Genomic DNA, 13,184 nt, shown 5'->3' with positions numbered 1-13,184 from the left:
TTCAGTCATAGCAGACATCACACAGTCTCTTCAGTGGGGCCCAGAGGAGTATCACAATACAGAGGAGGATGCTCTTCCAGATGTGCATCAGCATCTGCTGCCAGCAGGAAAGACTGCTTCTGTATGACAGTGTCAATCTCACTTTCTGGATCAGCGCATTTGCTTCAGATATGATCGTTTCCTGTCCTTTTAGCTTTGTATTCTCAGTGCAAATGGGGCCATTATAACCAACCAAACAATTCCAGTGGGTCAGGAGGGAGGGGTTAAGAAAGAAGAGTGGAAATATATTGTTTCTAATTGTCTCCCCTCAGTCAGTAGTAATACAGTCCTAGGTGTCACTCAACTGTGCCACACCATCCCTTGATCTTTCAGCTTCACCTGATGCCTCATTCTAGGTTCACTATGAAGCTCTCGTAATGTGCTGCCGACACTTTTAATGAAGAAGCAAAGCATGTGAGCACAGGAGACATGAATATGAGACCATAGGTATATGAGCGATGCAGACGTATCATTTGGAGAGGTCATTGTTCATTCAGTTAATTAGGTTTTTTTAATTATGCTTAGCGTTTTAGATCGGCTGCACCTCCTGGGGAAGGAAGTGTCCCTAGACTTCGAGCGTACCATGAACAAGATTAACTTTGACAGAATTGTCACTTCCAAGCCTCAGACATTCTCTTATGTCACTCTACCTGAGAAAGAGGAGGAGAAGGTGCCAGAGAAGGGTAGGTGGCACAGGAGGGGAGAAAATAGATGCTTTCCAGGGTGATCAAGAACTCTTTTGCTTTGTTTGTTGTGATTAACTTTAGCCTATGATTGATATGATACAGAAGGATTTGTTGTTGGGTTAATCACTGGATGGTTTAGCCTCTAAACACCCGTCGTCCAGGTTCACACATCACACTCAATATGCTGATTAAAAGCAGAAGTGGCTGACAGACTGTAGGCAGCAGGCTCTCTCCCATTCATCCCCAACAATCTATGGTTTGTTCAACCCTTGAGCTGTTATGTGCAACTGCCCTGTACTTAACACAATCTGCTATGAGACCACTCTTACCCCTTCAATAACATCCCTTCTTTTGTCACCAGGTCTCATTGATATCCCAGAATACCCGTTCAATGAGCAAAGGGAAGCTTTTAGCTTTGTCTCCCTCCTGACACGACCAGAAGTCATCATGGCTTTGTGCCAAGTACGGGACGAATGCAATAAAACTGCAGCTATGTCGCTCTTCCATTCAACCCTGACCAAGTATGGCCGACTAGAGGAGTTTGAACAGATCCAAACACAGACCTTTTCCCAGGTATAATAGTGCGGAGAGGCTGTTTGCAGAGACGGGGGCTATGCAAAGTGCAAGTGGGTATAACCAGTGTGTGTGTGTGTGAGAGAGAGAGAGAGAGAGAACCAATGTGATACAGAGAATTGAGTGTCAGAAAAGGCCGGAGTAGACTGTAAAGGTTGAGCAAGTCTTTCCGTGACCTGTACCACTGGATTTAACATGGACCCAAACCAAGACAAAAAGGGCTCACAAATTGTGAGGTAGAAGACTTTATTAAAACTAAAGGTAGGGTAGATACATGGGAAGAAGAACTAAAAGTAACTTGAAACCCAGTAACGGATTAAAACAATAACATCTTAACTGTGACTACTCACTCATAAGCAGGGCCTTGCTCCCCCACCATGGTTCTCTCCACATCCTTTGGCAAAGATAAGACAAGGAGTTTGGGGCGGGTCCCCAACTATATACTTTTTCTCCTGTTTCCTCTCGCCCTCCTTCCTCGGCCTCAGCCTATTACCTTCGTCTCACACCTCCTTTGGCCTCTGAGATGACTCACAGCATTGAAGTAGATAAGAAGTGTCTTCCTGGTGCCAAGGCTCTTTGTCATTTAGAATTGGTGCATAATAATACCAAACTGAAACTACCCTTTCCCAACTACAACACCCATTTGTCCTCTGCCCAGCACAGTCTATTTGCTCTCCTTCACATAGACGACCTGGATTCATAGCTCCTCTCAGCCATGAAGCTCACTGGGTAGTGACTTGGGCCAATTACTCTGTCAGCCTAGCCTACCTCACAAGACCGTTGTAAGGAAAACATTAGAGTGGGAGGACAATGGACAGCCATGTATGCCGCCTTGACCTTCCTGGAGGATGGTGGGATAAAAATGTAATCATATATACATTTTAATCACTGGATGGTTCCAAATCACTTGAGGTACTGGTTCCTTCCAAATCACGTGAGGTACTGGTTCCTCTCTATTCGGCCCTGGTTAGGCCTCATCTAGAGTATTGCATCCAGTTCTGGGCTCTACAATTCAAGAAGGATGCAGACAAGTTGGAGCATGTTCAGAGGAGGGCAACCAGGAGGATCAGGGGTCTGGAAACAAAGCCCTATGAAGAGAGACTGAAAGAACTGGGCATGTTTAGCCTGGAGAAGAGAAGATTGAGGGGAGACATGATAGCACTCTTCAAATACTTAAAAGGTTGTCACACAGAGGAGGGCCAGGATCTCTTCTTGATCCTCCCAGAGTGCAGGACACGTAGTAACGGGCTCAAGTTAAAGGAAGCCAGATTCCAGCTGGACATCAGGAAAAACTTCCTGACTGTTAGAGCAGTGCGACAATGGAATCAGTTACCTAGGGAGGTTGTGGGCTCTCCCACACTAGAGGCCTTCAAGAGGCAGCAGGAAAACCATCTGTCAGGAATGCTTTAGGGTGGATTCCTTCATTGAACAGGGGGTTGGACTCGATGGCCTTGTAGGCCCCTTCCAACTCTGCTATTCTATGATTCTATACTAATAGTGAACTCGGTTCTCCTAGAACTGGTCATTATGTAGCCAAAATGGCACCAGCCATGCACAAGAGCAGGAGGTATCAGTGGGCTTGAGGGAATTCCAAGGTTGGCAAGTGTACAAAAAAGTTTAGGGCAACCCAAAAATAGTTCAATGAGGTCTGATCATAGTCAGTGGCCATGGAATTCTAGCTGACCTGCAGTGGGGGAACAGGAAGCCGCAGGGGAGGAGGGAAGTATGACAATGGAACCAATGACCTAGGGAGGTGGTGGGCTCTCCCACCCTAGAGGCCTTCAAGAGGCAGCCGGACAACCATCTGTCTGGGATGCTTTAAGGTGGATTCCTGCATTGAGCAAGGGGGTGGGTTCGATGGCCTTATAGGCCCCTTCCAACTCTACTATTCTATGATTCTATGGAATGGAATAGGGTATCCTAGAAGAGGGCATGGTTAGATGGCTGGAACAGTGAACATGAGCACTCCACGCTGCAATGAGTAACCACAGACCAAACTGCCAGCAGTTTTAAATTAGAACTCATGATTGAATATCATTGTTTTCGGCTTAACAACAGATGTATTGAGCATAACCAGAGTGAAAAGAATGAGTGCAGCTCGAGAGGCAGAAAATGGGATATGTTTTAAACGCCTCCTGAAAACACACTTGTTTACCCAGGCTTTCTCTCTCTGGGTTGCAATTAACCATATGCTGCTCCAACTCATTGTTCCTTGTATGGGTTTGTATTGTTATTGTAGTTGAAATTGTCCTTAATAGTGTATTTTAAATGTGATTTCTATTGTTATAGTTGAAATTGGTTTTAATAGTGTATTTAAATGTGATTTTAATATTTATATGTGGACTGCTTAGATGTTGTTATATTAAGTACTATTAATAAATAATGGTGGTGATGGTGAAAATAAAAATAAGAAGAATCCCTTTGAGAATAAGCAGGTGTCTTAAAAGGCAATATAGCTTTTCTAACAAGTTTTCTATTTGCATTCCTGGGCTTCAGAGGTTTCACTTTCCCCAAAAACATAACTTGGGCCATATCCAAAAACCACATGCACATGTTCTGCATGAGCACTGGATAATTTGCAGAACGCAGACTCCCCAACTGTCTTTAATCTGTAATCCACCTCAAATTCAAAAGGCAATTTGGAGGTTAGGGAGAAAGCTAGTTCAAAGGGAAATGATGGGAAATGTGAATGTTCGTTTTCTCTGGGGATATCCTTAAGGCTGTTTTGTGTGAAATATTGGCAAGGCTCCATTCCCCACCCCCACCCCCGTTTCACCATGAAATATAGCAGCATTTGTTTATGGGTTTTCTGAAAAATGTGAATAGATAGTAGAAGGAAGAATTACAGCTCTCATATTTCAGTAAGATGAAGTTTGTTGCTTGTCTGTTATTAAAAGTAAATGCTGCATTCCCAGTCAAAAATAGATGGTTAAGCCAAAATTAATCTACGGGGAAAGGTTTTTCTTAGTAGATTTCTATGGGAACAGTTTCTACCATTATCAGAATGTTATCGAAAGAGATAGTAGATTTCTTCCTGCTGCCTGAATGGCATTCTGTGGACTACAAACTGATGTGATGAGTCCCTAATGGCAGCTTTGTAATGGAGAAATGGGTGGGGGAGAGGGGAATGTCACATGAGGTAGCAGCTGGGGGAAAGATGCAGACAGGGGAAGGGCTTTATCACTCATCCCCCTCTGCTGCTTCTCCACTCCAAATCACCCCACTCCTATAGCTGCTTTCCCTAGAAGCTGTAGCTATCCTGATTTTATTATTTCTATTTATGTATAATGTGCTGTCTGGCACTCTCATTGACATTCTTTGTTTTATTTTCCTCTAGATTTCAATGTTCCTCAAGGATACGTGGATCAATACTCTAAAGATTGCAGTGAGGAGTAGTCTGAGGGACATAGGGAGAGGCTGGTACAACTTGTACGAGACCAAATGGGAAGTATACCAGATGTCCAAGCTTCATCAGCTGATGGAGTTGATCAAGTTTATGTTGCAGGACTCTGTACGTTACCTGATCCAGGATTCACTGGTCAACTTCACCCAGCTCTTTATGGATGCCTGCTACAGTGTCCTGAATTGCCCTGATGATATGGTGTGGGGAGATGACCTTGTTAACAGCCCATACAAGTAAGGAGAGAATTGAATAAATATTTCAGCTCTGAGGGATGGAGAAAGCATATTGGACAGTGAATTCTAATTAAATATCTGGAGGATTCTCCCCCTCCCCCCGCTTGCCTCTGAAATGATTTTTTTAGGCATACTCTGTCATTTATAAGGTCTCTGATGTAAGATGGTACCTCTGTGCACAGCACTGTCTGTCAGAACAGAGCACACTGTCATCACTGGAACAGAGCTGGTTGGCAAATGGCTGGGATGTACTGCTGCATTTCTCATTTTAAGTGGTTATTACTGGCTTCTGAAAGGCACAATTGAAACTCTCTGAATACAGAGAGAAGTGAGCAGGCTTTATTAGAAGATCCTACAATGTCTGTTAGACACTTAGGACACACAACGAATCTAAAAAAAAAAGGGGGGGGATTGCAGTCAGATTAGGTGGTAGGCTTCAAATGGATCTTGGGGTCATTCATTTGGTTCACCATGTCCCAACAATGACAGTACCTCTTGAACACTGCCCTAACGCCTTGTTTAGCATCTGTTTGGCAGAGGCCACTGCGAATTTATTAATTCAAGGCAGGTTGTATTCATCTTGGAACTTAGAGTTTTCACATTCTAATTGCTGCCTCTAGTCTAAGGACCATCCGTATGGCACCCTGTATACTGTCAGCAAATCCTAATGCCAAGGCACTAGGACAGGAGGCTTTCCAGTGCCAGCTGTCCCTTGTCATCAGCACAGCAGAGTATAGCAATCTATCAAGTCTAGTGCACCCAAATATTCTGGAAGCAGGAGTTAGCAACATAATGAGCATTGGACCTTTCCTTATCACCTCTGCTACATTCTCATGCTTCCTGCATCATCAGGGGGATGTCTTGACATTGTCTTTGCCCCAGGGTGGCTCTGAATCTACACTACATCAGTTAGATGATGCAGCTGAGCCGCAGATTCGAAGCCACCCCAGGGCAAAGAGGCAAAGATGCGCAGCTGAAAAAGTCAGGGACTTACCCCAACTTCTCCAGCCAGAGTGAAGACAGCCCAGCTCTTCTGCCAGTCTGCCCTCACTCGGAGCCACTCCGGAGGAGTTCCCAGGTGGAAGGCAACCTCCTATCCGTCACCACAAGCAGTGGGAGGGGAAGGGCCCTCCAGAAGGCCTGCACTGCCTCCCCTCGCTAGGACATTACTGCCACCGCACACCAGCAAGAGTGCGGGGTTTGGTGGTAGAGCGGCGCCAACGCGGCGCCGTGAAGACAGCCCCCAGGATACAGGCTCCAGCAAAACAAAGAAGATGATTTCTACTTATTTGTTAGCATGATTTACTCTATTTAGATATGAGTTACCCTACAGCTGCCAGGATGTGGTGTCAGTGCACCTGCTTTTTTATATGTTGAGTAGGGTAAATGTTAATAAAGGCCTTGTTAACATCCACCAAGATTAATGCATTTCAACCATCCTTCTTGATAAACTGGAGAAGTGGGCTGAAACAACAGAGTTCAGCTAGAGTGTTTTTTATTCATTCTAGAATAATATTTAAAGACAAATTGAATATGACTCTAATAAGAACCATAAAGATAATGGTTCAGAAAGCAAGATACTGAGGGAAGCTGAAATTTATGAGCATGACTGAACCAAAGGGGTGGAGGATTGTTCAAACACAACAGTTTTCGAATATTAGTAGAGTATGATAAAGTAGATGTGGGAGAAGAAATGCGTTTTTGTCCCTGAGGGAAGGGGCGATGTATTTAAATTGCAACTTGTAAAGTTTTTGTTTACTAGAATATAAACTATGTATCAACATTTGCTTGGATTTAGAACAGTTGACCAATATGCAGCGCGGCTCAGAAAAGCTTTTCCCCACATTTCCAACTTGTTTTTAAGGGCAGGCTGGATGCGTATTTGTGTCAATCCCATCTCACTGCAAAGGGACAGCAACATGGCCCTTGACTTGGGGTGCTGCAGACGTTTTGGACCAAAAGTCCCATCCATCCCAGCCAGCATGGCTGTTTTGCTCCCAGATTCGGAAAGGATATCGTCAAGCTACATATTTACATCACAGTGATAATCTTGGCAGCACTGAGCTTGATGGGTGTGCCTGTGGATACAGATGTGGGATGTGTAGGGACCAAGGGCTTCTGGCTCCATGGAACACTCACAAGTAGAGCTGGGTGGGAATTCTGAAACTTCTCAGCTCAGTGGATTTCTTGCTGGGAGCTATTAATTCTATACAGTCTCTGAGATCTCCATGTTTTTCCTTTTGCAGGCCCCGAAAAAATCCCATATTTATAGTTGATCTGAATCTGGATAATCTTGGTGTCCGTTTCAGCACACCTTTGGAGAACTTTGAGACATCACTTGTTTCTCTGTATAATAAAGGGATCTTGGCTACCCACACAATACCACAGCTAGAGAAAGTGAGTCATCTTAGAGAATTTGAAATGCCTTCTCATCCTGATAATATGATCCATCTTATAAAAAGTGTTCTACCATTGCAGCTTTACTGAAGACAGATGCTTATACCTGGGAGGGATGCCACAAAGCCAGCTTTACTGATCCTAAGTGTTGCTCTACCAAAAAATAGAAAATTGTTTGCCAGCTGCTGTATCATGACATTATGCCAGCATTGCAGGATCATTATGAGAGTATTGTAGAAGTAGACAACTACACAAATGCTTGATGGGGGATGTACAACAGATTTGCAGCCCAGTTCACTTTTCTTAAAAACAGTGCTGTGGTTCACCATCCAAATGAAATTTGTAAAAAAAATGAAAGCATATGAGAAGGCAAGCCTGGCCATGCTGAAAAGTACTGATCTCTTTTTCAGTGGGAGAGTTCATGCCATTATCCAGGTAATATAGACTGAGCTGATCTTTGATTTCACATCATATTTTTGAGGATAGGGAAGTGTCAGGAATTTGCACTGCCGACTTCATACAGAAATACATGCGCAGACATACAACAGCTGAAAGATTTTAATGGGGCAGAGACTTGGAGAAATGTTGCAGAAGGAGGATTTGGTTAATATTTTTAGCATTGGGATATTGCTCAAGCTAACATTTATAGTAACTGAGGAAAACATGCCAGATTCAAAGGAGAAGTGCTGTCTGTCAATAATACTGTGAGTTTTACATGTTAATTGCAGACACTGAAGTAATGCATGAGATGTGTGATTGTATGTATAGTGTATTTATCCTATCACATTTTTATAAAGTGAGGTGTTGCAAATTTAAAACGAGGCTTCTTTTAATATCAGAATTCAGAAAACTCAACATGTTAAGTTGGATCCAGCTGGTTTTCTGCCGGTGCAAACATTCCCTGAGCCGGGTTCTGCTCAAAATGCTTCCACCAGCAGAAAGGGGAGGTAGGTGATCTTTGCCAACTCCCCCTCCCTCTGCAGTCCCAGCACCACCTCCCCCACTGTTCCATAGGGCCCTTGAACTCTCCAGAGCAGATTTTCCAAGAGAGATAGGAGAATGGGGAGGTGGGGTGTGTGATCAGTGAAGACTACCTCCCTCATACATCCCATTCTGCCTGCTGAAACGCTCCACTGGATTGGAAGCCCTTTCATCTACAGAAGAAGTACCCTCAATCCAAGACATCATTATTATAGTGACCTTCAGAGTAAACTACTTGTCTGCAGTTTTTGAAATGTGGAGCTGTTGATTTTTGGCTACGGTAAGAGGTCATTTTGGTTGGATAATAGGAATTACTCCACATGCTTCCAGACATTAGGGGGGGATAGAGAATGTCCTGTAGCTTAATCAGTTCCTATTTCCTGCTCCCTCCTGTTCCTCTTCCTTCTTCCTCCTGCTTCTGCAACAAGTGCCATGTGTTTCTCTCCCTGAAAGAAGCAAGTAACCATATGCTCACTTACACGTACACACCCAGGTTTAAAGGGTACTTGTAGTTTGATGGTGTGTATAAAAGCACCAATAAAGTAAGTTGATTTGAACTTTTTAAAAACTGGCTCTAGTCTACATTTATTGCCTCCAATACTAAATGCTGTTTTTCCACACTTTCTCTATATAAAGCAATTCTGCTGTAAGTCACACCAGACTTTCCAACACTTTCCGCATCAGGACCTGTATTTTGTGGTATTTCTCCTACCTCCTTAAAATTTCCTTTGCAGGTGTTGTATGGGAAGATTTCAATGGAATCATGGAATAAATGAAATAATCCCTTAAAAATAGAAGAGTACTAGTTACTTTTGGTTGTTTTATTTGAATGCTGACAAGCCATGTTAAAGGAGAGGTTAGCCAAAATATCCGATCTCCCAAAAGCTGTGTTAGGAAGCTTGCAACCATCAGCAGCTCATAGAGATAAACTGCAACACAAATCAGGCAACGGTTGGTACAGGTCACGCATTGCATGGCTGGCAATTCAAATGGGACTCCATACATTGTAGCTGAGTTTCTGTATTGTGACCCCTGCAAAACATTTGTTTATACTGGAGAAATTTTGGTAACCATATATGGCACTCTTAATAATGATTAAGGCTTAATAATGATTAAGGCCAGTGTGGTGTAGTGGCTGAAGTGTTGGACTGGGAATCGGGAGATCTGGGTTCTAGTCCCCATTTGGCCATGGAAGCTCACTGGGTGACTTTGGGCCAGTCACAGGCTCTCAGCCCAACCCACCTCACAGGGTTGTTGTAAGGATAAAATGGAGTGGAGGAGGAGGATTATGTATGCCACCTTGGGTTCCTTGGAGGAAAAAAGGCGGGATATAAATGCAATAAATAAATAAATAAATACTGCTCCATTGGATAAAATGGGTTTCCACTGAGGGATTCAACCTAAAGAAGTAGGTGGAACCATTGTTGCTGTGTGTTAGTAGACAGAAATCCCAGCCTGAGCATATTAAAGCAAAAGCTCAGCCTTGTCAAGCTGGGCGCCCTCCAGCTACATCAAACTACAACACGCTGGATGGAGGTGACGCAGGTTGTTGTCCAGCACATGTGGAGGACACTGCTGTATACAGTGTGCTCAATGCCTTTATCTCTCTTTCAGTATGTGCTTGAAAACATGTTCATCTGTGGCACGCCATTGTTGGAATCCGTGGGCCTGAATGAGCCAGCTGTGGTAGAACTGCGCAACACCATCTGCACGTGCATCCGCAAAGCCCTGATCCCCCTCCAAGCTTACGCCAAGAATTATGAGAAGTACTTAGAACTGAATAACCGTGAAATCCACAGCCTCCTACAGTAAGTTGCATGCAGATGGAAAGAGCAGGGACTCGCATAAGATGTTCCTCTAGAAATTGGAAGTGTAGATTGATGAGCACCTTGCAATGCTGATCGCTCTTTCAGCGGCAAATATTTTCAGAAAAAGCTTCCCCAAAACACATTGGCTTGGATCTCAAATGGCTCCTCCATTCACATATGGGGGTAGGGAAAGTTGATTTTCACCAACTTCCTGTCATCTGCAGATCCCACTATATTCCATATCATTCCCAAAGGTCCCCCAATCCCCAAGAGCAGATTTTTTGGTAGGAGTGAAAGCTCCATTCCCAGAATGCTATTCCATTCACAGAAAGAAAGCTGCGATTCCACCTGTAGGCCTGTGAGGTATGTTGCGAAATTGGTTAATTGGTTAATTTAGCATTAATACGGTCACTGATTTTAAGTGTACATTTAAAAATCTTATCACCAAAGTCATATACATCACCCTTAGAGCTTCAATATAAACAATTTAATTCTCTTGTTTTTTTATTCCTTTTATCTGTTGTCTAATCTTTATATATTATTTTTCTTATGACCCGCCACTCCTCTCTCACTCTTCCATAAACTCTTTTTCTAGCCATCTAGGAATTGAGTTTTAAAACGAATTCTTAGAGAAATCCACGTTGGCCCTCGTGATCAACCTCTCTTTCTGCTCTCTGTTTCAAATACTTTCTTATTTGTTTTGTGCTTTTTGCCCTTTGTATCATGGCTTTCCTCCTGCCCCAAGGTGGTGGTTTCTCAGTATTGTCTTTTTCTGGTTTAAGTGTAAGCTTCTTTGTTATCTTCATCATTGTGACTTTCTGTTTGATCGCTACATTGTTAGGTGAGTTTGCAGTGGAGTGCTTACAGCTCAGTCTGGCATGTGGCTGCCACTTTACACAAACAAATTGAGAGCCACCTCATGTTCAAATTTAAAGAGGCCACTATGCTCTCAGGACCTGTGTTGTCATAGCAGTCATTTCATTTGTTATATTTCTATACCGCCCAGAGAGCTCCGGCTATTGGGCGGTATAGAAATGTAATAAATAAAATAAATAATACCACCCCACACTTGAAGCTCTCAGGGCTGTTCATATGCCCTTGGGTTGCAGCCTGCAATTAGCTTAGCTGCTGTGATGTCACAGAGAAGCTGCACAGTCCTGGTCTAGGTCTGAACTTTTTAACTCCTGTGTGAAATTATAGACACAATTGTATGTTTATTTACCTTGGAGTAAGTCCCATTGATTTCACTGGGACTTACTCCTAAGTAAATATGGCTACATAACCTCTCCTCTGTTACAATAGACAGTAGATTTTTGCATGATATCATGCAGGTTCTGAGGACTTTTGAATGGCATCTAAGAGCGCAATTTTATGCATCTCTATTCCAAACTAGGTCCCATTGTGTGCAATGGGATGTACTCCCATGTATGTGTGCATAGGACTGCAGTCTAAGTTTCGAGTGCAGGTTTGTTTGAATGATCTTGAAATTTTTCACTGGAACGGGACTTGTTATACTTCCTGTTTATAAATTACATGTTCTTTTTGTTCACTGCACATCTGTGGCTGGGTTCACACGTCACACTAACCCATGGTGGGTGACAAGCTATGCTGGGTAGGGGTTATGCAAACAACCTACTGTGCTTCCGTCAGACAATCAGGCAAACAAGCTACGCAGAGTCATTTATTTCCCCCTCGCCCCTCCTCTTCCTGTAGTCCTCCTACCCAGCCAGGCAGGTATCCCAGCTTCCTTTGCAATGGAAATAGAGATCGCTTGAGAGGAGCAGAGCAGCGGCAGCATTTTTGGCAGCTCTTGCCTAACAGCTTTGTAGGCAATCTCCATAACCCATGCTGGTGCGACAGACAACACACTAACCCAGCATAAGTAAAATAACACTTACTGCAGACCATGGGTTCTCAGGGAGGCTTATTTGGGGAAATAACCCACCGTGGAGGGGAGAACATCTGACAGACAACACGCTTAACCCACCATGGGTTGTTCCCTAAAATAAACCATCATGGGTTAGCGTGTTGTGTGAACCTAGTCTATGTCTGTTGCTGAGTCTCCCCTTAATGCTGTTTCTTTATGTTTCTAGCCAATATGAGATCCAGTGTCCCCCTGCTCAAGAAGTGCGAGAGATAGTAAACATGCATTTGGCAGAAAAGGAGTTGCTGGACAACAGTTTGCCAAGCAGCATGGTCATCGGCCCTTTTTACCTTAGTGTTGAAGGCCTAAGGCAAAACCTCTCCAAGAAATGCAAAGCTTTGGCCACCTCTATGCTGGATATCTTGGCTAAGAACTTGCACAACCAGGTGGAAGATGTGAGTTTCAAACCTGATATTTATGATCTAGAGGAGTAGCCAGAGGAATAATTTTTAGCCATTTATACAATTGCAAGGGGGCTGGAAGAAAATGTTTTTAATTGCAGTATAACATGTTTTCCCTGAAAGATTGTTTCCCCCAATATAGACATGTTAGGCCACTACGATCTTCAGGGGAGGCCTTGCTACCTGTACCACATCCTATGAGTCCCATCTGGGAGCAACACGGCAACAGGGCTTCTCTGTGGTGGCCCCCTCCCTCTGGAACGACCGCCTCTCTGCACTATCAGTGCTCATGTGCTTTTGACAATTTTTTAAATAACCCACTTGTTTACCCAGGCATTTCCCAACCATTAACTTGTCTAAATGTTGCTGTGCTTTTATACTGATGTATTGTTTTATAATTTGCTGTTAACACTTTGGGATTTTTTTAAAATGGGAAGTGGTATATAAATATTTTAAAATGAATAAATAAGTAAACATTTTCCAAATTCAATTAGCATGCTCATATAAAATTGGGGATTCTTGTGCTGTGAGGTATAGAAAAGAAGGAAAGGAACCTCTCGTGCAAGCACTGAGTCATTACTGACTCTTGGAGGGACGCCAGCTTTCGCTGACGTTTTCTTAGCAGGCCTTATAGCAGGGTGGTTTGCCGTTGCCTTCCCCGGCCATTATTACCTGTGAGGTATAACAGCCACTTAAATGAAGGGCTTCTGCATAGAAGGATCAGTGCAGGAAAAGCAGC

At 43.4% G+C, this 13,184-nt stretch overlaps 1 protein-coding gene across 1 annotated transcript in view; it reads left to right on the top strand.

The window, feature by feature from the left end:
* Window positions 1-13,184, top strand: part of DNAH1 (dynein axonemal heavy chain 1) — a 122,153-nt gene that overhangs the window by 9,643 nt on the left and 99,326 nt on the right. Inside the window, exons 8-13 of the mRNA XM_063121137.1 lie at window positions 565-722; window positions 1,087-1,298; window positions 4,636-4,934; window positions 7,181-7,331; window positions 9,927-10,120; window positions 12,214-12,439. Coding sequence (XP_062977207.1) covers window positions 565-722; window positions 1,087-1,298; window positions 4,636-4,934; window positions 7,181-7,331; window positions 9,927-10,120; window positions 12,214-12,439 — 1,240 coding nt within the window. The remainder of the gene's footprint in view (window positions 1-564; window positions 723-1,086; window positions 1,299-4,635; window positions 4,935-7,180; window positions 7,332-9,926; window positions 10,121-12,213; window positions 12,440-13,184) is intronic.

This window comes from Elgaria multicarinata, chromosome 3 (genome assembly GCF_023053635.1).
Source record: "Elgaria multicarinata webbii isolate HBS135686 ecotype San Diego chromosome 3, rElgMul1.1.pri, whole genome shotgun sequence".
Lineage (NCBI taxonomy): Eukaryota > Metazoa > Chordata > Lepidosauria > Squamata > Anguidae > Elgaria > Elgaria multicarinata.
Note: the sequence above shows the minus strand (reverse complement) of the source record. Positions and strands in the feature narration are given on the sequence as shown.